The sequence below is a fragment of the Poecilia mexicana genome, unplaced genomic scaffold (assembly GCF_051168715.1).
Source record: "Poecilia mexicana isolate PSO_F unplaced genomic scaffold, ASM5116871v1 scaffold_5, whole genome shotgun sequence".
In the NCBI taxonomy this organism is placed as follows: domain Eukaryota; kingdom Metazoa; phylum Chordata; class Actinopteri; order Cyprinodontiformes; family Poeciliidae; genus Poecilia; species Poecilia mexicana.
Genome location: NW_028263374.1, coordinates 16,545,035 through 16,569,304, shown reverse-complemented (window position 1 = coordinate 16,569,304; position 24,270 = coordinate 16,545,035). Strand labels below are relative to the sequence as shown.

The 24,270-nt window shown below is 38.4% G+C and overlaps 1 protein-coding gene and 2 long non-coding RNA genes across 3 annotated transcripts; 1 reads left to right on the top strand and 2 right to left on the bottom strand.

Annotated features, from left to right (window-relative positions):
• Positions 1 to 1,892: 1,892 nt before the first annotated feature.
• On the bottom strand, positions 1,893 to 12,656 carry LOC148159681 (uncharacterized). Its single transcript, XR_015762860.1, has 2 exons — positions 12,523 to 12,656; positions 1,893 to 3,529 (listed from the first exon to the last, which is right to left on the bottom strand). It is a non-coding gene; the product is annotated as an uncharacterized LOC148159681 (long non-coding RNA).
• Positions 3,871 to 14,409, top strand: LOC106914940 (myosin heavy chain, fast skeletal muscle). Its single transcript, XM_014982164.2, has 40 exons — positions 3,871 to 3,925; positions 4,600 to 4,815; positions 5,031 to 5,174; positions 5,258 to 5,414; positions 5,500 to 5,527; positions 5,609 to 5,720; positions 5,801 to 5,893; positions 5,984 to 6,047; positions 6,135 to 6,233; positions 6,349 to 6,452; positions 6,568 to 6,706; positions 6,786 to 6,904; positions 6,996 to 7,145; positions 7,222 to 7,392; positions 7,491 to 7,797; positions 7,894 to 7,964; positions 8,039 to 8,126; positions 8,209 to 8,326; positions 8,538 to 8,661; positions 8,734 to 8,870; positions 8,959 to 9,214; positions 9,306 to 9,548; positions 9,637 to 9,813; positions 9,895 to 10,040; positions 10,118 to 10,208; positions 10,283 to 10,672; positions 10,752 to 10,878; positions 11,179 to 11,297; positions 11,396 to 11,592; positions 11,676 to 11,859; positions 11,937 to 12,102; positions 12,183 to 12,307; positions 12,470 to 12,778; positions 12,864 to 13,067; positions 13,149 to 13,274; positions 13,368 to 13,538; positions 13,633 to 13,737; positions 13,820 to 13,915; positions 14,018 to 14,149; positions 14,289 to 14,409. Exons 2-40 carry the CDS (start codon positions 4,612 to 4,614, stop codon positions 14,307 to 14,309), a joined length of 5,814 nt encoding a protein of 1,937 aa, XP_014837650.2. The 5' UTR covers positions 3,871 to 3,925; positions 4,600 to 4,611; the 3' UTR covers positions 14,310 to 14,409.
• Positions 14,410 to 18,469: 4,060 nt separating this feature from the next.
• On the bottom strand, positions 18,470 to 24,268 carry LOC148159680 (uncharacterized). Its single transcript, XR_015762857.1, has 3 exons — positions 23,934 to 24,268; positions 23,523 to 23,820; positions 18,470 to 22,899 (listed from the first exon to the last, which is right to left on the bottom strand). It is a non-coding gene; the product is annotated as an uncharacterized LOC148159680 (long non-coding RNA).
• Between the last annotated feature and the right edge of the window lie 2 nt (positions 24,269 to 24,270).

Below are 24,270 nucleotides of genomic sequence, written 5' to 3'. Positions count from 1 at the left end.
TTGACCTTTTGAAGGATTGAGTTACGATCCTCTCCACTGATTAATAAGTGCAAAGATGTAAATATATGTACAAGAGTTAAAAAAGAAGATGAAGATTTTAATAAAAAATGTAGTTTAAACATTTATTGGTATCAAAAAAAGTTTTGTTAGTGTCTTTCCCTTCTCCATTTCACACATTAACCAGTTATATGAAGAGTACTAAATATTTTTCCCTCTTTTTTATGTTTTTGTCTTGTTTTAGAAATTTGCCCATCACCTTTAAAAGAAAGTACACCATCCTTTTTATTATATATTTATATTTAAAATTTCTTTATTGAAAGCACACTGGACCCAAAGTGAAATTATTTGTCTTGGTGCACAAACTTTGTGAATAAAGTTGATTCTGATTGCAATTCAAAATCCAAAATTGATTAATAATACTCTGCTCTTTACCAGGTTTTAAAAATAACATGAAATTTAACAAGCTTAATTCAGTCATTAAAATAAAATCAAAATAAAGAAAATATGTGAAAAACTAAGTATACCTTTGCTGCTGACATTGGCTTTTACAGTGAAAGTAGTAACCAGAAACAGTAATTCCTCTTTTACACAATAAAATCGATCTTTCTACGCTGAGAAGAATTATTAAAAAATAGGAAACATTTGAGAGAAATGACAATTGCTTCAGGATATTTAACCAAAAAAGCTGTAGAACAATGCAAGATGTTTCACTACAATGTACTGCACCATCTTTGAAGAAATCCACAAGGTTGCAGCTAAGCACAGAGACCACATGCCATCTATCAAGCACGGTAGTGGAGGAGTGATGACTGTAGCTGGTTTTGCAGTTACAAGATTTAGTTACCTTGGTGTGTCATTGGTTCAGTGATGCACTTCTAAGTTTGCCAAGTGCAAACAAAACCAGGCGTTGCAGCAAAGATCCAAAGTTATTTCATGAAAATCATAATTAGTTATTATAATGTTTCTACATCTATTAAATCATGGTGGGATCTATTATTTGTTTTGTAAACAGGATGTCAGACTGAAATAGTTTTCTTTTTGGTTCCCATTGGTTTTCTTAAGAAAGGTTTGATTTTCTTAGAAACAGAGCAGGAAAAACCTGCTCAAGTAAGAATCCTCTTGCTGTTAAATATTACAGTGGTAAACGATTCCGTTATGATTTGTCAACATTGATTTATTTTTCTTTATATCCTAACAATAAATGAAATGCACCCTTTGCATGTTTCTGGTTAATGGGTGCAATTATAATCTGCCCCAATAATGACAGAAAGTTGATCTATAAACATTTTTTTAATTAAATAATTAAAAAAAAAAAATGCTTCTGATGCTGGATTTTTGAAAGGTAATTTAGAGAAATTGCATAAAAAAATAACTTTTCTCTTAGTAAAATACTGAAATTGTGAATTTCAATAAAGTTGATGCAGAATGGTGGGCGTGGTTTGGAGATCAGGTGACTGTAGCTGACCAACCAGAACAAGCGAAGCTCCATCTTACCCATCAATTATGTTTTTGTGCATCTGCAGAACATAAATCCTATTAAACAAAAAACAAAAAAGTGGGTATGCAGCGTATGCAACGCATAGGGGCGCAGCACCAGAGGGGGCGCCAAAACCCCGTCTGGAGGGGGCGACGCGCCGATTATGTTTTCCCATACACTTCAGCGCGCCTCACGCTCCTTCACCTCTCGCACATAACGAGGTAAATGTAGTGATTTTTACAAGGGTTGGTCAACGTCGCTCCTTCACCCTGACGTTCCTTCCTTGGGGGGGGGGGCGATTTATGTTTTCGCATCCACCTGAATAATGTGTAGTTGCGCCACTGCGCAGCATTATGATGTATCATTTGAATTATGGGCCCATTATTCAATTTGTGTGAGATAATCAAACAGCACATCAGTTCAATCTCAACTTTATTTCCATTGTACAATAAGAAATAGTTAAAATTACTGCAGTATATTATGACAATTCTAACAATGACTCAATTGTAGACATTTTGTGAAACAGTAAAAGTTATGAAACATGACTGACGTAATATAAATGCTTCATGTCATTTAGCTCAAGATTTGCCTTATTTCTTAAATTACTACTGATGAAAATACTTGATATTTATGAAAACATTTCTCTTTAGCAGGATAAACGGTTAAATTATATTTTCAAGTTAAAGTAAAATTGTAAGTTTTGTCCTGTGAGAATTTAATCATCATTTTAATTAGCATTTGTTGTTTGTGTTTGTTTTTTCATATAAAACGTGCAAGATGAACACATTGTTCCCTGGAAAAGAGCTAAAAAATATTTTAATCATGGTCTCAATAATTTACATTATGGAAACCATTTTTTTTGTGTAGAGTTTTGAAAGTCTCTGCAACTTTCGACTGAAGAAAAGTTGAACAATAACTCCACCACGGTCGCTGTCCTAATGAAGCAAAAACAGACATTTTGTGTTACATTGTGACATAAATGAAACATTTAGTCATACATCGCCTCTAAGTGTAATCTTATCCCACTGCCTTTGTTAAACAGCCATTGCCAAGTCACCAAATGCTGGTTTTAATGAGATAATTAAAGGCTTTAGCAGGTTATTCTGCAATGTTAGAGGAATGGAGAAACTTTGTGATTTTAAAACTTATTAATTTAATCAGACCATTAGTTAATATCAATTTACTGGCTTTTATTGCTTCAATTATATAATAGATTTTTGTCCAAAGACTATTTCAAATATCTTCTAATTAATGCCACTTTCGTGTGTTTGACATTCCATCCACTCCATGTATTCTTAGAAGAAATTACATTGGATGGCTATAAATAAAAATATTGTTCCACTTCCTATTGTCCTTCATCTCTGCACAAATTCAATTAAGTTCAGGATATCATGAAGCGCGGACCTCGGCCTTTGTCTCTCGCTATCAAGAGGTATCATCGTTTCCACAAGTTCTTAGATTAGCAACTGTTAGGCCCAACTCTGCTCCTTTGTCACAGGAAAGACTTGCAAGGCTTCTGCCACAGAATACCAGTGACACATGAGAGCTTCTCCATAGCTGAGTGCTGATCTTCCGCAGTGTCGGGATGCATTAAGGAGATTATACTAAAGACCAAAGCAATGACAGAATTGCTAAAATTAAAATAATCTGAAAGAATGTTGCGTGCACAAGTTTGACAAACGCTTTTTTGTGTGAGTGTGGTTTAAGAACCAGATTCCAGTGAAGCAGTTTCTGTCACGCTGTACTGGTAGCTCTAAGATAGTTTACAAATGCCTCTTTTCATCATTTACTGACGCTAATATGATATCTGATGTAAAAACATAAATTACATTTGATAGTATGTTAGAAGTTGATAACAGAAAACAAATAACCGACTTAATTTATCTGGTACAAACACATCAAATATCATTTATAAAAAAAATAAATAAATAAACCACATTCTTTTTTTTTTATGTCAGTCTTAGTTGCACTTTAAAATGTTGCCATTGGTGTCAGATGTTTTTTGATGTTAAAGCACCAGGAGTCCAAGCTGTGGTCAACTGCTGTGTTGGTCTGTGAAGAGAAAAAAACAACAGACAAAGCCAAGTTGGAGACATAAAAATACTCAATCAGAAGACAAATCAACATGACCAAATAGAGAAGGTGATTTTGCTGAGTGAACACTGATCTGCCTATATAAGAAGGAAGGCAGGAACGCCTCCAAGGACTGTCAGGCAACCAGACAAGGTGAGTGAGTTACAGGCTTTTATTAGCAGGAGGAGAGCCAACAGCTTAAAAAAAACAATGCAGAGAATGGGCATTTACTGCCAGGGTGTTTGCCAGCAATTTACTCTAGATTAGTGTCTTTGCAACAGGAAGGTTTGTAAACGGTCTGCTGAGTGAAATATTTCTTTCTTCAGAACCCCTTAAAGACCATCTACAGCTGTTCTTCTGGGCTGAGAGGAGAAGGTAAACTATTTCTAGTATCACGGCTCTATATTGTCAGAGGATTGGTTTTAGACATTACTCCTGTTGCGATTCTTTGGTCACTGACTCACCCCGCATCTTTGTGGTGTGGCAAGTATTTAACTTGTACAACATTCATTTCATTCAGTAGATGTGTGGCATGACTTTGGATAACTTGGTATTTGACTTTTTAATGGCAAACTCAAACTCTATATTGTATGGTTAATGCATTAAACATCTGTGGTTTGCTTTTTGAACACCTGAAACTTTAAATATATTAATTTAATTTAGTGAATTAGGTTTTTACTACTAATTTATGTCAATCCCTTTAGTCTCTATAGTTCACAATGGATATGCACAGGGAATTAAATTTAGAGTTCATTCAAGTGGTGCAATGAGTCTGACCAACAGTAACTCCTAACAGAAATCCTACATCTAAGCATCATTTCACTAGTGTGGGTAATGAAATCACTTGCAATTATGTATGCTATTAAACACTGGCATATTTAATCTTGTTTTTATTAGCAAAATGTGTCTATTTTGCTTGAAAAAGCTTAGAATTACTTATTTGTTCATGTAATGGTGTCTTGTGTGGTACTGATCAAGCTCCAGTTGTTTTCTTCTTGAATTTTTGCCACATATTAATCAAAGTACTTGACTGTATCTCGATCTCCCAGTAAACCACCATCATGAGTGGGGACGCAGAAATGGAGTGTTTTGGCCCTGCGGCCGTATTCCTCCGCAAGCCAGAAAAAGAGCGAATTGAAGCCCAGAATGCTCCTTTTGATGCTAAAACAGCTTACTATGTGACTGAGCCCAAAGAGATGTACCTAAAGGGGAAACTCGTCAAGAAGGAGGGTGGCAAAGCCACCGTGGAGACTTTCTGTGGGAAGGTGGGTATCACGCTTTCCATTTCTAAATACTAACAGTTGCAGATATTTCCTTACACTGCGCATCTGCAGTCAGGTTGACAACAATCTTAAGCATCTGCTCTGTTTCTCTTGATAAGACCCTCTATTGAACAACTGACATTTTAGTTGCATTCTCCAGAATAAGTTGTGAGAACGACATTCATCCTCTGCTTCTAACACTTTTCTGTCTGCACCAGACTATCACCGTGAAGGAAGATGAAATCTTCCCCATGAACCCTCCAAAGTTCGACAAGATTGAGGACATGGCCATGATGACCCACCTCAACGAGCCCACTGTGCTGTATAACCTCAAAGAGCGATATGCAGCATGGATGATCTACGTAAGTTTTCCTAAGTATATAAAGAAGAAAGACAGTGATTTTAAGAAAACATGCATCATGAAGGATCCTCTGTGACCCTGCAGACCTACTCTGGGTTGTTCTGCGTCACTGTGAACCCCTACAAGTGGCTGCCAGTGTACGATGCAGTGGTTGTTGCAGGATACAGGGGGAAGAAGAGAATTGAGGCTCCTCCCCACATCTTCTCCATCTCTGATAATGCCTATCAGTTCATGCTCCAAGGTACCACACTTTCTATAATCAATACACAACAGTCTCACCTCAAACATCCACATCTGACATTTGTGCATCATTTTCCATCTTACAGACAGAGAAAACCAGTCTATCCTGATCACGTAAGTGCCAAGTATTTTGAGGTATTTTCATTATTAACTGCATCACTATTTTTCTAATTAAAATGTGCATCTTCAAACCAGTGGAGAATCTGGTGCAGGAAAGACTGTGAACACCAAACGTGTCATCCAGTACTTTGCGACAATCGCAGTAGCTGGTGGAAAGAAATCTGAGCCAGTTCCTGGAAAAATGCAGGTCAGTGACATTGCAAAACAAAATGATACAAATACACAAACAATGAACTGTTCAGCTAATGAGATGAATGTCGCCTCCAGGGATCACTGGAAGATCAGATCATTGCAGCCAACCCACTGTTGGAGGCTTATGGAAATGCCAAGACTGTGAGGAATGACAACTCTTCCCGTTTTGTGAGTTCAACTTGAAACTGTCTCTTGTTACTTTGGTGACAGCGATCGGTGTCAGCGTTTTAAATAAAACACTTTCCTGTTTCCACACAGGGAAAATTCATCAGAATCCACTTTGGCTCAACTGGAAAGCTGGCTTCAGCTGATATTGAAACATGTAAAACTTTCTATTTAAGTCTTTTTACACTTTTTATTTGTAGTTAAAAATATTTATTTTTTAAATTGATAATGTGAATCCACACAGATCTGCTGGAGAAATCTCGAGTGACATTCCAGCTGTCTGCTGAGAGGAGCTACCACATCTTCTATCAGCTCACAACGGGCCACAAACCCGAGCTAATAGGTTAGAAACAAATGAATACTGCACAAGTTAACAATATCTTACCACAAGCTATTTGAATAAGTTTCATAATTGATATATTGATATTAACAGAGATTTACTTTGTGTTTTTTTTTAGAGGCTCTCCTGATTACTACTAATCCCTACGACTATCCCATGATCAGTCAGGGTGAAATCAGTGTGAAGAGTATCGATGACATTGAAGAATTCATTGCCACTGATGTAAGAAATATCGAATTTAAAATCATCCTTAAATACATATATTTTTAAAAAGTCTCTTAGAACATTTTGAAATACTTTATAAACTGATAAATGAATTTTTGTGAATTAAACACAGACTGCCATCGACATCCTGGGTTTCACTGCAGAAGAGAAAGCTAACATTTACAAGCTAACGGGAGCTGTGATGCATCATGGAAACATGAAGTTCAAGCAGAAGCAGCGGGAAGAGCAGGCTGAACCTGATGGCACCGAGGGTATAAAACAAACAATGAAGTTTCAATGTCTTCCAGATTTTGTTTCGAAGAAGGGCTGAGATTTTTTTTTTTCTTTTAGTGGCCGATAAAATCGCCTACCTCATGGGTCTGAACTCTGCTGATTTGCTCAAAGCTTTGTGTTACCCCCGAGTGAAGGTCGGGAATGAGTTTGTGACCAAAGGTCAAACTGTTCCCCAGGTGATCAATTCAGACCATCTACAAATTAATGATTGCCAAAGTTTGATAAGTTGATCTAAGTTAATGTGATGCATATTATGCCTAAATTCAGGTCAACAATGCAGTGAGTGCTCTCTGCAAGTCTGTCTATGAGAAGATGTTCTTGTGGATGGTCGTCAGAATCAACGAGATGTTGGACACCAGGCAGCCAAGGAGCTTCTTCATCGGTGTCTTGGACATCGCTGGTTTTGAAATCTTTGATGTCAGTAATATTGGGATTAACCTTTAAATCAGTGAACCAGCACGGTAAACATCTAACAGAGTCTGTCTTCCAACAGTTTAACAGCTTGGAACAGCTGTGCATCAACTTCACCAATGAAAAACTGCAACAGTTCTTCAACCATCACATGTTCGTCCTGGAGCAAGAAGAGTACAAGAAGGAGGGAATTGAATGGGAGTTCATTGACTTTGGCATGGACTTGGCTGCGTGCATTGAGCTCATTGAGAAGGTCAGCAACAAGCTCAGACACATACTGACCAACACAGGGAATCATTTTGATGCCTTGACATTGCTTGACTGTGGTTATTTTATTTGCTATCTTGACAGCCAATGGGCATCTTCTCCATCCTTGAAGAGGAGTGTATTGTTCCCAAGGCAACAGATATGACCTTCAAGAGCAAACTGTATGATCAACATGTGGGGAAAAGTGCTCCTTTCCAGAAACCAAAACCTGCCAAAGGGAAAGCTGAGGCTCATTTCTCTTTGGTGCACTATGCTGGCACTGTGGACTACAACGTTGTTGGCTGGCTGGAAAAGAACAAGGATCCTCTGAATGACACTGTAGTCCAGCTTTACCAGAAGTCTTCTTGCAAGCTTCTGGCTTACCTATATGCATCCCATGCCTCAGCAGAAGGTATACATTCTTTGTTTTTTTATGCATTGCAGTCACATTTCTCAAGATGTGGTGAAATACAAAAGGTTTTGCTACTATTGTATTTTTTACTGTCAGGAGAGGGTGGTGGCAAGAAAGCTGGGAAGAAGAAGGGAGGTTCCTTCCAGACAGTGTCAGCATTGTTCAGGGTGAGCTTTAGGATTGTCTCTTTGCATTTTTGTTTATTGCCTTTAATTAACTGAAGCCTGTTATTCCTCTTTAGGAAAATCTGGGCAAGCTGATGACCAATCTGAGGAGCACACATCCACATTTTGTGCGCTGCTTGATTCCCAATGAGTCTAAGACTCCAGGTATGTTAGTGTTTAACATATTCTGTGAGCTATACTTGTATTGTTTTCAGAAAAGTGATTTTATTCAATCTTTGTGACACAGGTCTGATGGAGAATTTCTTGGTCATCCACCAGCTGAGGTGTAACGGCGTGCTGGAGGGCATCAGGATCTGCAGGAAAGGTTTCCCCAGCAGGATCCTCTATGGTGACTTCAAGCAGAGGTGCATGAATTGTTACTTTTACAGATTCTGAAAGTGTCTAACTTAAAAGGAATTTCTCATTATTTTAACATGTTTTCCTTTTCAGATTTGTTCAGGTCCTGGATGCTTTGTCATTTCCAGAGTAATAAAGCGATATGATGATAGGTGGCTTGGTGGATGATGGGTTTTGAAGTTGGTTTACTGACTGGATGTGTGTAATTTTTGCTTTTAGATACAAAGTGTTGAATGCCAGTGTCATCCCTGAAGGACAGTTCATTGACAACAAGAAGGCCTCTGAGAAACTTTTGGGCTCTATTGATGTTGACCATTCTCAGTACAAGTTTGGCCACACCAAGGTAAAGTTATCCACGCTTTTAAAGACACTACGTTATAACTCTAAAATTCCTAAAAATATTTTTTGTGTTCAGGTGTTCTTCAAGGCTGGACTGCTGGGAGTTCTGGAGGAGATGCGAGATGAAAAGCTGGCAGAGCTGGTCACAATGACTCAGGCTCTCTGTAGAGGATTCCTCATGAGGCGCGAATTTGTCAAGATGATGGAGAGGCGGTAATTATCCATTTATTTGCAGAGAATTTCAAGATTTTTAAAAGGCCTAATTCAAGACTTGAGGTAAATTTCTGTTTTAATTCTTCAGAGATGCCATTTTCACCATCCAGTACAACATCCGTGCATTCATGAACGTCAAAACTTGGCCATGGATGAAGCTGTACTTCAAGATCAAACCTCTGCTGAAGAGTGCAGAGACGGAGAAGGAGATGGCCCAAATGAAAGAAGACTTTGCCAAGACCAAAGAAGACCTGACAAAGGCTTTGGCTAAGAAGAAAGAACTGGAGGAGAAGATGGTTTCTCTTCTTCAGGAGAAGAATGATTTATTATTACAAGTACAGTCTGTAAGTGTCATTATTTCCCTAGGTTTGCCTAATAATTATCACATATTCATCCACTAATTTGATTAACTAAACGACTCTTGTTGGCTTTTAGGAAAGTGAAAACCTGACTGATGCGGAGGAAAGGTGTGAGGGGCTCATCAAAGCCAAAATCCAGCTTGAGGCCAAACTCAAAGAGACCAACGAGAGACTGGAGGATGAGGAAGAGATCAATGCTGAGCTGACAGCAAAGAAGAGAAAACTCGAGGACGAATGCTCTGAGTTGAAGAAGGACATTGATGACTTGGAGCTGACTCTGGCCAAAGTGGAAAAGGAGAAACATGCCACGGAAAACAAGGTGAGACTGTGGTCTTTATTAAGGTGTTAATCTTTCCTATGTACATTTAAACAGTCGATGTCATTAAGGTTTATGGAACACTTTACAGGTCAAAAACCTCACAGAGGAAATGGCTTCTCAAGATGAGACCATTGCTAAACTGACAAAGGAGAAAAAAGCCCTCCAAGAGGCCCATCAGCAGACCCTGGATGATCTGCAGGCAGAGGAAGACAAAGTCAACACTCTGACCAAAGCCAAGACAAAACTGGAGCAGCAAGTGGATGATGTAAGTGTTAAAGATGTCTTTGACAACCAACCTAGTACTATAAAAAATGTCATGTAAAAAATAAAACTATTCAATCACCAGCTTGAAGGTTCTCTAGAGCAAGAAAAGAAACTCCGCATGGATCTTGAGCGAGCTAAAAGAAAGCTGGAAGGAGATCTGAAATTGGCTCAGGAGTCCATAATGGATCTGGAGAATGACAAGCAGCAGTCTGAAGAGAAGATAAAGAAGTAAGAATTTACAGGGGAAAAAAACATTCATAAACATTCTGCTGAGATCATATCTAAAATTTCTTCCGCACCTGCAGGAAGGACTTTGAGATAAGCCAACTCCTGAACAAGATTGAGGACGAGCAATCACTTGGAGTCCAGTTACAGAAAAAGATAAAGGAGCTGCAGGTGTGACTTGATACTTGAGAGATCATTTGAATATCCTTCAAATTTGTTTTTCATCATAACCTTGCTTGTTACAGGCTCGTATTGAAGAGCTGGAAGAGGAGATTGAGGCTGAGCGAGCTGCTCGGGCCAAAGTGGAGAAGCAGAGGGCCGATCTCTCCAGGGAACTTGAAGAGATCAGCGAGAGGCTTGAGGAAGCTGGTGGAGCGACTGCAGCTCAGATCGAGATGAACAAGAAGCGTGAGGCTGAGTTTCAGAAGCTGCGCCGTGACCTTGAAGAGGCCACCCTGCAGCATGAGGCCACGGCCGCAGCTCTCCGTAAGAAGCAGGCCGACAGCGTGGCGGAGCTGGGAGAGCAGATCGATAACCTCCAGAGAGTCAAACAGAAGCTGGAGAAAGAGAAAAGTGAATACAAGATGGAGATCGACGACCTCTCAAGCAACATGGAGTCCATTGCAAAAGCAAAGGTGAGGATTCTGGACATTTCCATGGAAACAATCATATCATAACCAATTTGGTTTGACCAAAGCAGCTTCCTTTCAATAGGGAAACCTGGAGAAGATGTGCAGAACCTTGGAGGATCAGCTGAGTGAACTCAAAGCCAAATATGATGAGAATATTCGTCAACTGAATGATATTGGTGCACAAAGAGCTCGTCTCCAAACTGAAAATGGTATGAACCTTAGTTTTGTTTATGTCCAGACTGTAAACCTTCAAATGTATGCCTCTCGGTCGTACAATCTCATTTGTATACTTTTAAAAAAAAAATTTTTTGTAACCTGGAAGTTTTGCTCTCCCTCGCTCTCTGGCAACCTGAGTGAACCACAGTCATTTTCAGAGATGTCATACAACATATATTTTACTTTTAAATAGCATCTTACATCTCTGTGCTTTCTCTGACTTAAATATCTCACTTTTACACAAGTGTGGTATGGTAACTGATTTTCTGTCTTGTGCTGATTTTCTTAAACAGGGGAATTTGCTCGTCAGCTGGACGAGAAAGAAGCTCTTGTGTCCCAGCTGACCAGAGGCAAACAAGCGTACACACAGCAGATTGAAGAGCTGAAAAGGCATATAGAGGAGGAAGTCAAGGTAGCAATTACTGAACAAAAAAAGCTGGACAAAAATATTTTAAATTGACATGAGATGAGTAGTATTATGTATTAATCCTGTTTCTCTTTGGATGACAGGCAAAGAATGCTCTGGCTCATGCGGTCCAGTCATCTCGTCATGACTGTGATCTGCTCAGAGAGCAGTATGAAGAGGAGCAGGAGGCCAAAGCCGAGCTGCAGCGCGCTATGTCCAAGGCTAACAGCGAGGTGGCTCAGTGGAGAACCAAGTATGAGACTGATGCCATTCAGCGCACTGAGGAGCTGGAAGAGGCCAAGTAAGTCTAACTTTTACTCTTACGATGCCGATTTGAAATTACAAAGGATTTCAGGTTTTTTAAATCAAACATACTCTCTGCAGGAAGAAGCTCGCCCAGCGTCTTCAGGATGCAGAGGAGTCCATTGAGGCTGTGAATGCAAAATGTGCCTCTCTGGAAAAGACCAAGCAGAGGCTGCAGGGTGAGGTGGAGGACCTGATGATCGACGTGGAGAGAGCCAATGCTCTGGCTGCAAATCTTGACAAGAAGCAGAGGAACTTTGACAAGGTACAAAATCTTTTGCTTCATCAAGAATAAGTCATGCAAAAAAGAAAGAAGAAAAACATAATTTGTCGTACCGCCAGGTCCTTGCAGAGTGGAAGCAGAAGTATGAGGAGAGCCAGGCTGAGCTGGAGGGAGCTCAGAAAGAGGCTCGCTCGATGAGTACTGAGCTGTTCAAAATGAAAAACTCTTATGAAGAAGCTCTGGACCATCTGGAGACTCTGAAGAGGGAGAATAAGAACCTGCAACGTAAGACAAATGACTGACTTTCCACAATACAAGATTTCCTTTAGATTGCTAAACACTAAGTTTTGTTTCTGACTTAACAGAGGAGATCTCAGACTTGACTGAACAACTTGGTGAGACAGGGAAGACAATCCATGAGCTGGAAAAAGGAAAGAAGACTGTGGAAAGTGAGAAGTCTGAAATCCAGACAGCTTTAGAGGAGGCAGAGGTAAAATGATTTTCTTCTTTAAATTGTTAGTTATGCTTTGTGTACTTAATTTCTCTTTAAGTAGAGGAAAATCATCAACTCAAGACCATACTTTTTAGTATTAAAACATATGTATCTGAATACTTTTCTGTTGGCATTTAAAGCTGTTTCACAAATCTACAGGCCACCCTGGAGCATGAGGAATCTAAGATTCTCCGTGTCCAGCTGGAACTTACCCAAGTCAAAAGTGAAATTGACAGAAAACTTGCAGAAAAGGATGAAGAGATCGAGCAGATCAAGAGAAACAGCCAGAGGGTGATGGAGTCCATGCAGAGTACTCTGGATGCTGAGGTCAGGAGCAGGAACGACGCCCTGAGAATCAAGAAGAAGATGGAGGGAGACCTCAATGAGATGGAGATACAGCTGAGCCACGCCAACCGGCAGGCGGCAGAAGCCCAGAAGCAACTGAGAAACATTCAGGGACAGCTTAAGGTACAGCCAGTCAGAAAGTTATGATACAGGACCCAATATTAAAAGTGTTTAAAACTTTTCTTAATATCTAACGTTTTTAATTCAGGATGCACAGCTTCATCTTGACGAAGCAGTCAGAGGCCAGGAAGACATGAGAGAGCAGGTTGCGATGGTGGAGCGCAGAAACAACCTGATGGTTGCTGAGATTGAGGAGCTCAGAGCTGCTCTGGAGCAAACGGAGAGAAGCCGCAAAGTGGCTGAACAGGAGCTGGTGGATGCCAGTGAGCGTGTTACACTGCTGCACTCTCAGGTATTTGTCTGAAAACTGCAGATACTATGGTACTTCAGTAAATCAGTCCTTGATATTTTTTTGTCATGTGTTTTATTACAGAATACCAGCCTCATTAATACCAAGAAGAAGCTGGAGTCTGACTTTGTACAAATCCAAGGTGAGGTGGAGGATTCTGTTCAGGAGGCAAGAAATGCTGAAGAGAAGGCCAAGAAGGCCATCACTGATGTAAGTGATCTTAATTTTTGTCTGTGCAAGAGCTGCCTGTCTATAAAGGGGAACTCTGGAAGCTGAAAAGAAACAAATTCCTGAAAAATTCAGGCTGCCATGATGGCAGAGGAGCTGAAGAAGGAGCAGGACACCAGTGCTCATTTGGAGAGGATGAAGAAGAACCTGGAGGTCACAGTGAAGGACCTGCAGCACCGTCTGGATGAAGCTGAAAATCTGGCCATGAAGGGAGGAAAGAAGCAGCTCCAGAAACTGGAAGCTAGGGTATTCCTTTGTTTTCTTGTTTTGTATTTACCATAATTGTATCCCTATTTGTTATGCTCTTTGTTTTTTAACCCAATTCATCTTCATATATCAGGTGCGTGAGCTTGAGGGAGAAGTTGAAAGCGAGCAGCGACGGGGAGTCGAGGCCGTCAAAGGTGTTCGCAAATATGAAAGAAGAGTGAAGGAGCTCACCTATCAGGTTGAAAGATTTTCACATTTGATCATTTTACAGCTTTTCCTTATGCATGCAGCACAATAAATTTATTATTTACTTCCTGCAGACGGAGGAGGACAAGAAGAATATTGCAAGGCTACAAGATCTGGTGGACAAACTGCAGCTGAAAGTGAAAGCATATAAGAGACAGGCTGAGGAAGCTGTAAGTCAAAGGCTCAGTTCACATACAGTATGGCATGCACCATTCAAAAATACATTTTTCAGTATTATTTTACGTCACATTGCTCGTTTAATTTGTTCCCAGGAGGAGCAGGCCAACGCTCACCTCACCAGGTACAGGAAGGTGCAGCATGAGATGGAGGAGGCTCAGGAGCGCGCTGACATCGCAGAGTCCCAGGTCAACAAGCTGAGGGCCAAGAGTCGGGAGATTGGAAAAGTAAGTAAAATTTACTATCATTGAGCAAAAATACTTTTGTCAACAGAAGCAATTACTGTTAGTTTCATTTTAAAAGGTTGCTGCAACTTTTCAGTCAGAGTTTAAGTGTTATTCATTGTTTTTTTTATTGTACCTTTAGGCAAAAGAGTCTGAAGAATAAGCTGAAATCCTGATGGGAGAACAAATGAGAATCATAAAATATGATTTTTCATTGATGTGCTCTCATTAACTGTGCAACAATAAATAAATTATTCAACACATTTCTTGCCTCTGAATCTTCTTTGAACAAAACATGGTTAATGCCATCAGCTAACACACACACACACACTTCTATACAAATTGAGGACTTTTTATTAATTTCAAATCATTTTAGCAACTGCATTTATGCCCAACGCAGAAATTTTTTTACCAAAACTTAACCATTACTTGTCTATTCCTAACCCTAACCAACCCAAAACCCAAACTTAATTCATACCTTACCTCTAAAACTAACTAGTAGAGTTCAGTAGAACTGCAAAAAAAAAAAAAAAAAAACAGAGGACAGGGGAAAGATCTTCACTTTCCACAAATGACCTCATTTTGTTGGTAAATGTTGTGGTGCAGTCCTCTATAAGTATTATAAACAAACAAACGTGCGTGCGCACACACACACACACAATCCTGTCCTTATTTGACAAAAGGGCCCCCAAAACAAGGACCACCAGGCATTGTCAAGTTTTTGTTCATAGTAAAAGCTTAAATTTAATTCAGATAGGTTTATTTATTTATTTATTGATGTGGCATTTAAACAGTGATCATCTTATACTTAGGGGCTCAACATGTGCCAAGAAAATATTCCCCAAACCATTTCACCAGCAGCAGCTGCACCTACTGATACAAGACCCAAACTCTGAATCCCACCAATCTGAATGTCGCAACTGAAACTGAGAATCATCAGACCAGACATTTTTCCTGTCTTTTATTGTCCAAGTTTGGCATACAGATTAGAGCCTGTTTTCCTGACAGCTGCCTCCTCCCAACACGTTACTGAAAATAAGTCAGCATTTGTGACACTCTGTCTGCTGAGTTATGTGTTCTGATTAAAGTTTCTTTTCACCAAACACACATGAGGAATTCAGCAGTTTGTGAATATTTCTATGGATCTTTTCATTTCTCACTCATAGACACAGTTAAACACGGTGTATTTCTTTTCCGCTTAATATAGAGAGACTCTCAAATAGCAGTTAAAAACTACAGTCACCTTTCTTCTATATAGAGGACTTGATGAACTCTATATCAAATTTACATGTGTATAACATTTGCATTAACTAAAAAGTTTCTATTTGTTTATCCAACTATACCCCTTCTTAATTTTAGTCTGAGTTTTTAAAACTTTGTCATAAAGAAACACATTTTATAGGGCTTAATGCACATGGATTGAGTCTATCTTTCAGTTTCACACACATATACTTTAAAAGGTAATTGATGTTAACACATATTTTACAATGAGTAAATGTAAAACAAATATTTAAAGGTAAATTTAATTTGACATTAGACAGATAGTGATAGAGAGATATTCATTTTACCAGGGAAGAAGTCTTCACCTCTCCTGAATTCTCCATCTGTTGTCTTTCTCAAGTGGGATGTAGTGTTTGTGTGGCTAGATGGGGTCAGCATGATGTATTAAAATGACAATAAGATTCAACTTGCTTTGCCAAACACTGAGGCTCTGATATCATTGCTAAATAAGTTGGCTTATGCCTAATGAAGCTGTGTTAGGAAACACAATGCCTGATGGATGGAAAGTATAACTCATTCAAATACCACAACAGAAAGCAGATGGCTGCCAGGATGGGTGGTTTATGGAGCCGTTGAAGCCAAACATCCCATCCATTTCAAAGCTTTGAAGGTCGGTTGCCTATCGTCTTTCCTCCCTCTTGATACCCAAGATCAAGACAGTGAGAGCATATTCCCATTCTGACAATAAAAAACTGCATTTTTGATTCATCATCTGCTGTAAATTCAAAGTTTAATCTTCACAAGCTGATGGTCTCTTTGTGAAAAAGAAAGGAAGTGCTGCTCAATAGAATGTACCGATAGGATAAGATCTGAAGAAAATCTTTCTTTCATTGAGTGAACAACAAACTTAGCACTAGGATGGTTTGCAGTGCTCACTTATTGCATGTACTTACTGTGCACAGTTCAAATTAATTTTATCTTAAGTGCAGTCTACAGATAATGTTATTAGATGCATTTTGCCTTGACTGTCAGTGAAAATAAGTATTTTACTGTAAATATTACAATGATAAGTTATCATAAACAAGACAACAGAACTTTAGTGTAACCAAAACCCATGACCTGGAATATTTTTCAAGTCCTTTGCCAAAGGCAAGGACAAAAATAGCCATTAAACAATCCAGATACTCTGCATTAAGAGCCAAGCCTAAAGGCTTGAGTGTAAAATCTGCCTGAGGTTCATCCACTAACACACCGTGAAGTAAATTTCCTGAGTGGGAAATATGCACATACTCTGAATTGTATAAGTTTAACATGCACATAATTTGCTCTTTCCTTATTATTAAAATTTTAACTCAAAATTGTAAAACAACACAGATGGTGTAAAATAAAAATTTATTTGAAAAATATAGCATAAACCAAAAACAATTTGCATAACCCTACACTTCAACCATGTATGTTCGTTTTACTATGCATAGGCAGAATAATTTGTTTTATAATGTTTTTTCTTTTGTTGTGCCTGTACTGTGACAGACCTAATGTGCACAGGTGAGATCGGCAGAAAAGAGAACGTAAAGGAAGCTATTTGCATTTTGAGCAAAAGAGCTTACAAAAATTATGACTTCCCAGAGGACTGAAATTAGCTCTTAAACTATACTTTTTTTCAGAACAAAGACATCATAAGAACCCAGAGGATGGCTCACAGTTATGCCTGTTGGATGATTGTATTGTGGAGTCCCTATTTTTATCTGGAAGACTTCTCTAGAGCCAGGAGACAAATGTGTACAATGTTAAGCTGGGAAGGAATGACTATGTGAAGGAGTTGTGAGGTTCAAGTGACATCTAATGCCCAGGATTAGCAAGCAAGAAATGCAAGTGTTGAACAAGTTTTCACATGAAGTTCTTTTGGACTTGATTTATCAACAAGTTTCGTCAGACAGAACATGTTGATGATGATGGTTACTAACTACAAAGGCATTAAATTGTTGAAAAATACAGCATCCAGGGAGGGTCTGATGATTTTTCATAAGATTGTTTTTTTTTTTTTGTTTTTTTTTAATATCTGACTTTTCTATTGATGCTTGTTACTGAAGTAAAATAATTAACCAAGCAAAAGTTATGGGTATGAATGTATATCTAATTTACTTTGAGTTGCAATGATGCATTTGAACTATTTTTCTTAGGTGGATTAATTATAAAACAAATGACCGGTAGATTTTATAATGTTTTTAAAATAAACCACAGTAAATCTTAAATATCTCTTTTCTTGACCAATTCTGAATTCATTTTAACTTGTTAGCGTCCAGCATTGCCATGGTCCGAGAGACAGCCAACCCCAATAACTCCTTGCTTGAAATTCAGCACAATGAAATTGAACAGAAATGTGCTCACATCTGTCTCTTGTCAGATGTGACAGACTGACCTTTCTGGCCAAAATTAAAGGGAGGAGGTTTGTAGGAGTTAAGATTAGGGTTTCAAGCCTGAAACCACCATACGAACAGCCAGGCATGGTGGTGGCAGCATAGTGCTGTGGGGCTGTTTTGTCGTACTGGTGCATTGGAAAAAGCAAAAAGAATAATAACGGAGGAGGAAAAGCTTCAAATACTAAATATTTCCTCAGAACAATGTTTCCAAACAGAAATTAAAACTTGTTTAGAAATGGCAAAAGCAGGCCAACATGCTGTTGAAAAATCCTGACCTTTCAGCTACACTGAAAAATTAACTTTCGTTAAAACCAAGTCTGTGGCAGGAAACAACCAGCTTAATAAAGTTGTCAAATATCCGGCAAGAGCAATGTCTGATCTTATTAATAAATACAAAAAAGGTGCAGTTCCCTGATAAGGAACTTTTAAACAAATAATTGTGGAAACATATGTATATATAACTATGTTATATTTAAAAAATGTTCATCATAAATAGCTTCAAATTATTATGACTTTAAAGGTCACTATGAGTGCAAGCTGAAAAAGTGACAAATGGATTATGTGTTCAATTAACTTCTACTTGGGTAAAATAAAAAGTGTTAAACATTAATTGATCAATTTCAGATGGTATAATATATGACAGTAAAATGAAGGTCTAATAAATAATCATTCGGGGCTGAAGTGAAAAATATCAACAGCATTTAATCACCAAAGATAAAAACATTTAAATTTCTATTCCTTAATGAGACTGACAAAATCTTTACAAATTCATCCTTTATATTCTGCTGACTGTGTCACACTGTCTGTACAAAATGAGGTGGTGCTGGAGACTGGCACAAAGAGAGGAAATGTTCCAGAGTAAACAACGACATCAGCAAAATGAAAAGCAAAGTCACAGCAAAAACAATCTTAATGTTTGTTTTCCAAAAACTCTGAGGACATAAACACACAGGGTAATTTAATATATATATCAATTTAGACTCCCTGTGCCCTCAGAAACTTCAAATACATTCAGTTTCTATCTGTTATTAAAAAGTTCAAAATAAATAAACACAAAATATTGCATAAAAAAACAATACTGATGTTTTATTTCTCATTAACAAAGCAAGTAGGTGGATGTCCGAAAGTGTGTCTTATTTTCATATACAACTTATATGCGTAATTAACATTCAGTGTTTCAAACAGAATTTTAATCTTTTTTTTTTCTACATAAAAGAGATTTTCATTGGGCAGTATGTTGCTCATAACTTTAAACTTCTCTGTACTTTCATTTGCTGCAAAAGACCTAAATCCCCAACATGCCGTCAGTCCCTGTAGGCTTCACTGAAGTCAAACTTTCAGTTTCATCTGCCGTCTCCTCTTCACGTGCAGTTTATCTAAAAAGGGTGCAGCCGCAGACCTGCAGAGCTGGATGCAGACATGAATGTAAAACACTCATCAGTACCTATGTACACATATCTGTAAAGTGTCCAAAAATATCATGCAAGTAAATACAGGTCATTTAAAGTAAATCAACGCCTCAGTCAAAATTGTGCTGTAGGCTGCAAAGTTCCTCAAGCTCACTTTCCCTTAAGTTACAGCAGACCCACAGAAGATCTTTGTTCTCCAAGCTCCTGTCATGCTCGGGTCCAGAAGAGATGCAAAACAGTTTTGTTTAAGTAGATATTTGTTCATTTAATTCAGTCACTCCTAACTGATATGGAAATCTTTCCAGTAGGTGTCTAACATACAAACTGAGTGTGTGCTGATGGGATTAAGTAGAAATCTAGTCTATTCTTTAATTTAAGACGGAACCACATTGTAGAAATCGACGAAGCAGGACGGCAGCGAGGTTCTGTCCATCAGAGGATTTCAGGGAGTTTCTGCAGAGCGTCCCCTTGCTGTGCTCTTTCACAACTGTGCTCCTGTTTTTAAAATGTCCACAATAAGCATCTTTTAATATTCCTAGGACCTTTTAAAGCTGGACTGCTCCAATTCTTCAGGGTGTCTTTCATGCTGAAAGTCCACAACTGAGATTCAATGCTGTAATTTAAAATGACGAGTGCAGCAAGGCACTGCAGGGTTGAACACCAGGCTGACAAAGAAAAACAATGGTTTACAAGTACTTTTTTGAAAAGTCTTTTAAAATACACCCCAGTTAAGTCAGCAGCCAGGAAAAACAAAAAACAAAAAACACAGACAACTTTAAAAGACAAGAGAGCATGAATCACTGCAGGAGATTCATTCTGGATTTCACCATGTGTACTCTAATATGTCACATTTCCTCTTCACATTGGGGAATGTTTTTTAGATTCATCAGCAAAAAAAAAAAAAAAGAGTTTGTATCTAAAATGTTATAACTTTGTAGTGCAATAACTAGAGTGGAGGTTGACTTGAACTCGATGTAACTATTAAAATAATGTTTTTGTTTCATCAAAGAAAATCAAACCCACATTTTTACTAACCTTTGCCTAAGTACTGCCCAATCATGTTGGGTTTATTGGTGGTTGTTGCATTATAGGGTTTGTGAAGAGATGTGAAGCTGTGTCAAAAGTACTGTAGTATCCCCTCGCACTGAGGTGGTTTGAGGATCAATGTTGTGACCAAGCACAAACCAAAAAGCTTGTATCTGTATAAACTCAGTTCAGGATAAAATCTTGAACTGTATAAACTCAGTTCAGGATAAAATCGTTTCCTGACTGAAGTCTCTCTTAGGGTACACATAATAAAACGGAAACGTTCTGCCACAGTGAGTCATGCCAAATAAAATCAAGATGTGGTTTCGACAAGCACGTCATATTGACAACACCAAAGCTGTCTATAAGCTACATTCTCCATACAGAAGCATACACAAGTGCATAAATTCAAAATCAACAACATTTTGGCAATGCAGGTTACAAAAAGGTGTCTCAAATGCATAAAACATGTTGGTCACACACTGTCATTAATTTCATAAGTGAAAGACATTGAGAGTTATTCATTTTTAACATTGTATGAATGCAGAAAGTGAGGATAATACCATTGTGTCTATCAATGTCATTTATGCGGATACATTGATAGTTTATTAAACCAATCACCCATTGTTTGATTCTACTTCCTTGGACAACATCTAACTGAAAGCTCATTAAAAACCCACTGAGCCGCTGTAAAGCATTTCCATAAATCCTATTGTTAACCTTATGACAAAACAAAATGCAAAGATATTTTTTACTGATATGTATCATGAAACATGTCTTTTATTTCACTCTATTGGCTTTTCCCATGTGTCAACTGCCAAATCTGTCTCACTTTAAAGACATATAAGACGAAAACGTGCCCTGGAGACTAGGGGGAAGTCGTCGAGGGTCCTGTCACGTTCGACCCAGAAAACATTTCTCAAACCGTCTTAACAAACCTCAGAGTTGGAGTCAAAGACACTGCAGTGAATGTGAGGTTAAGGCTCAAATCTACCATCATGTAAAAACAGCTGCAGCTGCAGTAGCTGAGCTTCCTGTGCTGAAGTGAGACAACATTGACAAGGACTTAACATGCACACCGAAACAGGCACAAAGGAAGCATGGTGCGTAATTAGTTTCAAACCCATGGATGTGAAAACCGTGGTAGTAACAGCTTGGAATAATAATTGAGTAGAAAAGTGGGGGTGCATCTTCATTAGCTTTAAATTCATGTAGACTTCCTAAAACTTTAGAGATAAGTTCATAGCAGCAGCTGATTTTCTCTCTTTTTTGATTGGATATTCCTTTCCTTAACACTTACTTTAATGGTTACAGTCATTTCCAGGAGTTCCAGCCTAAATTAAGGGCATTTTACCATTTTATTCTTTAACTTGATTCAATCAGCAGCCACAGAGTGGAGCAGATGTTGGTGCTGTTGTTTCACAGCAGGATGACCTCGGGTTTAAATCCTGGAATCTGTTTCAAGTTTGCATGTCTCCTTCTGCATCCATGCATGCAGTTATACTGTCTTACTCCCACAGCTAAAGATGATGAACGTTTGGTTAATTTGTCAAACTAACTTGATCTTTGGTGTGATTTCAGGGTTCTGTTTTGTCTACTGGCCCCTGCAAAAACCAAATGGTTAGACTGGGGCTGGATGGATGAACGTAATGTATTTTTGGTCCTCTTCATACTGAAATTATTTTAAATAGTCATTCAAGATAAAATGAACATTGAATCTGTTTAGTTTTTTTTTCTTAAAGAAAATCTGCTTGCAGACTTTTATGTTTAATTCTTTTTTCACCAGTAAAAGTTCAGCAAACTTCCACAGAATGAAATTAGGTTTCCAAATCCGATTTTCTTTGCTCAAATAAATTTCAAAGCTTTACACACTGTTTTCCATGCATGTGATCAGTTATAGAGCTGATTTAGTATCGAAACTGACTGAATGCCAAAGGAGTCCTTTCTGGACAATACAAGCAACGTATAAGAAAACAACATATTTTTGTCTGAAGCTCACTCAGCACCTGACTCTTATATTTACACTTTACAGGCTTCAGGAATGATAAATGCCTCAGATCAGTTTCTGTACAGACAACCGTAAGACACAAACGCTGCAACGCTTTTAAAATACAGTACAAAGTTGGAATGCAGAAACTTCCCCAGTAATAATGTGCTTCTGACACCCTTTGTGATCTCAGTTCATTGAAAGCATATTAAAACAAGCAGATTTATAATTCATTGTTATTCACTCCTCTTTAAGGTAAACCTTGACTGCCTCTGTGACCTTTTTTTTACTGTTAAATGTGGAAAACAGAGATAAAATCTAATGTTCTCAACGAGGTTAAGCTGCATGCATTTGACACATTTCCCTCCAGGATTTTGCATTTGAGCCCTCAAAAAGCCAAGAAATAAGGCAGGGAAAAAAATATCAGGGGCAGATACAGGACTTTCCAATCAAAGCACAATACACTGTGAATAGTCAGCAAAAAAAAAAAAAAAAAAAAAAAAAAAAAATCATCACAGTTGCTGTTTGATCTGACCTTCCGTAGATCCGAGCCTAAATCCGAGGAGATGGAACATGTCAGAGTGTTTGGATGTGTGAGAGATGAAAGAGAGGCAGAATGAGCTGAATGAAGAGAAGGGTTCCTATAGAGGCCTGCAGTGAAGAACCTCGACCACACTCTGACGTGTTTTCCTGAGTGAAAGAAAGAGAAAAACATTGGTAGAAAATCCTTCTGAATGCGTTTTCATTTTACAAACAGAATAAACCAACAGTAAAATTTAGTTGATGTTTGCAAGCTTGCAAATCCTGTTTTAGATGCATATGCAGTTAAAAAAAAAAAAAAAAAAAAAAAGGATGAGTACTTTAAAACTAGGTAGCATATATTTCAGTTTTGGGTTTGAGTTAACTCACTTTTGCTGAGTGGAGCAATTTTTTTAGCCATATGCTGTTGTGCACATCTGCACAGGGAGAATGAACAGCAGAATAACTTGCATCTTCTGTCCTGATGCAGCCGATTCAGTGTTATGTTTCAGTTTATTAACATGCAAACATTTAGCAAACTTTTACCAGAAAATAAGCTTCATCAGCTGTTAAAAAATAATTTAAAAAAGATTAAAGAACTTTAGGCTTCTTAATCCAAGTGCCATAAGAATTATTGTGATTAAAATTTAATGAATAATGTAAAAGACTAATTTGTTGCACATACAGGAAACAATTCCACGTCCTTCTCGGACCAAAAATAATTAAATTGTTTCCACTTAATGTTCCATTCTAAGGTGAGAACTCAAAGCACAAATATAAGACTTCCTTCTTACTAAGGCACTGTAGTCAAAGCAGGGAGTTGGACCTCTACGATATCGCGCATTGCTCAGCAGTTCACATGGATTTTCCTCCTGAACTTTTTGCACTGAGTTAGAGAAAGCCAACTGGAAACACATTTGAAATTTCCACTTTCAGATGAGATGAAAACAGCACAGCAAGTGTGAGGGGGCAGAAAGGATACACTCCCTCTTGATCTGGGACAGTTTCTCAATCTCACAGGAGCTGCAGGGCAATGTCTCAGCCACCACAAAGAGCAAATTGGTGTTTTCAATCCGCTTTGAGTGGAACAGCCTGTGGGAGACATTGATGGATAGTTAGCCCACCCGTGCCGACAGAACTAGCCTAAGAGCACAGATAAAAAGTGCACTCAAACATATTTTGCTGATGCTGGAGAAAGCGCTGACCGCGAGCAGTTTCCACAGTCCTGCAGGACGTTGTAGGAGTTGGTGGTGTTTGTGAAGTAGAACTGGCTTTGGATGGTCACACAGCTGCTTTGTTTTGTCTCAAAAGCGTCAATAAAGATGTCATCTAAAAGACAAAATCAACAGATGCTAAGTTCTTGCATTGAACTCATTGAACATAGAAGGCTGAATGGGTCTGAATACTATTTTCAAGACTCTGTGGCTCATTGTGCACTAGTCTTGTAGTGAACATGTCGAGTTCAACTTCAGCTTGTTTTTTGTTTTAAATGGTTGAATGTAGTTCTACTGTGAAGCACTTTCGAAGGTCGGTATGAGTAGA

What these genes read in the sequence shown, in the direction of transcription:
- LOC106914940 (XM_014982164.2), top strand. Translation starts at nt 4,612, where the DNA reads ATGAGTGGGGACGCAGAAATGGAGTGTTTTGGCCCTGCGGCCGTATTC. An exon ending in AAGGTCAAACTGTTCCCCAG is followed by an intron (nt 6,905 to 6,995) that starts GTGATCAATTCA and finishes GCCTAAATTCAG; the next exon opens with GTCAACAATGCAGTGAGTGC. An exon ending in AACATGCCACGGAAAACAAG is followed by an intron (nt 9,549 to 9,636) that starts GTGAGACTGTGG and finishes AACACTTTACAG; the next exon opens with GTCAAAAACCTCACAGAGGA.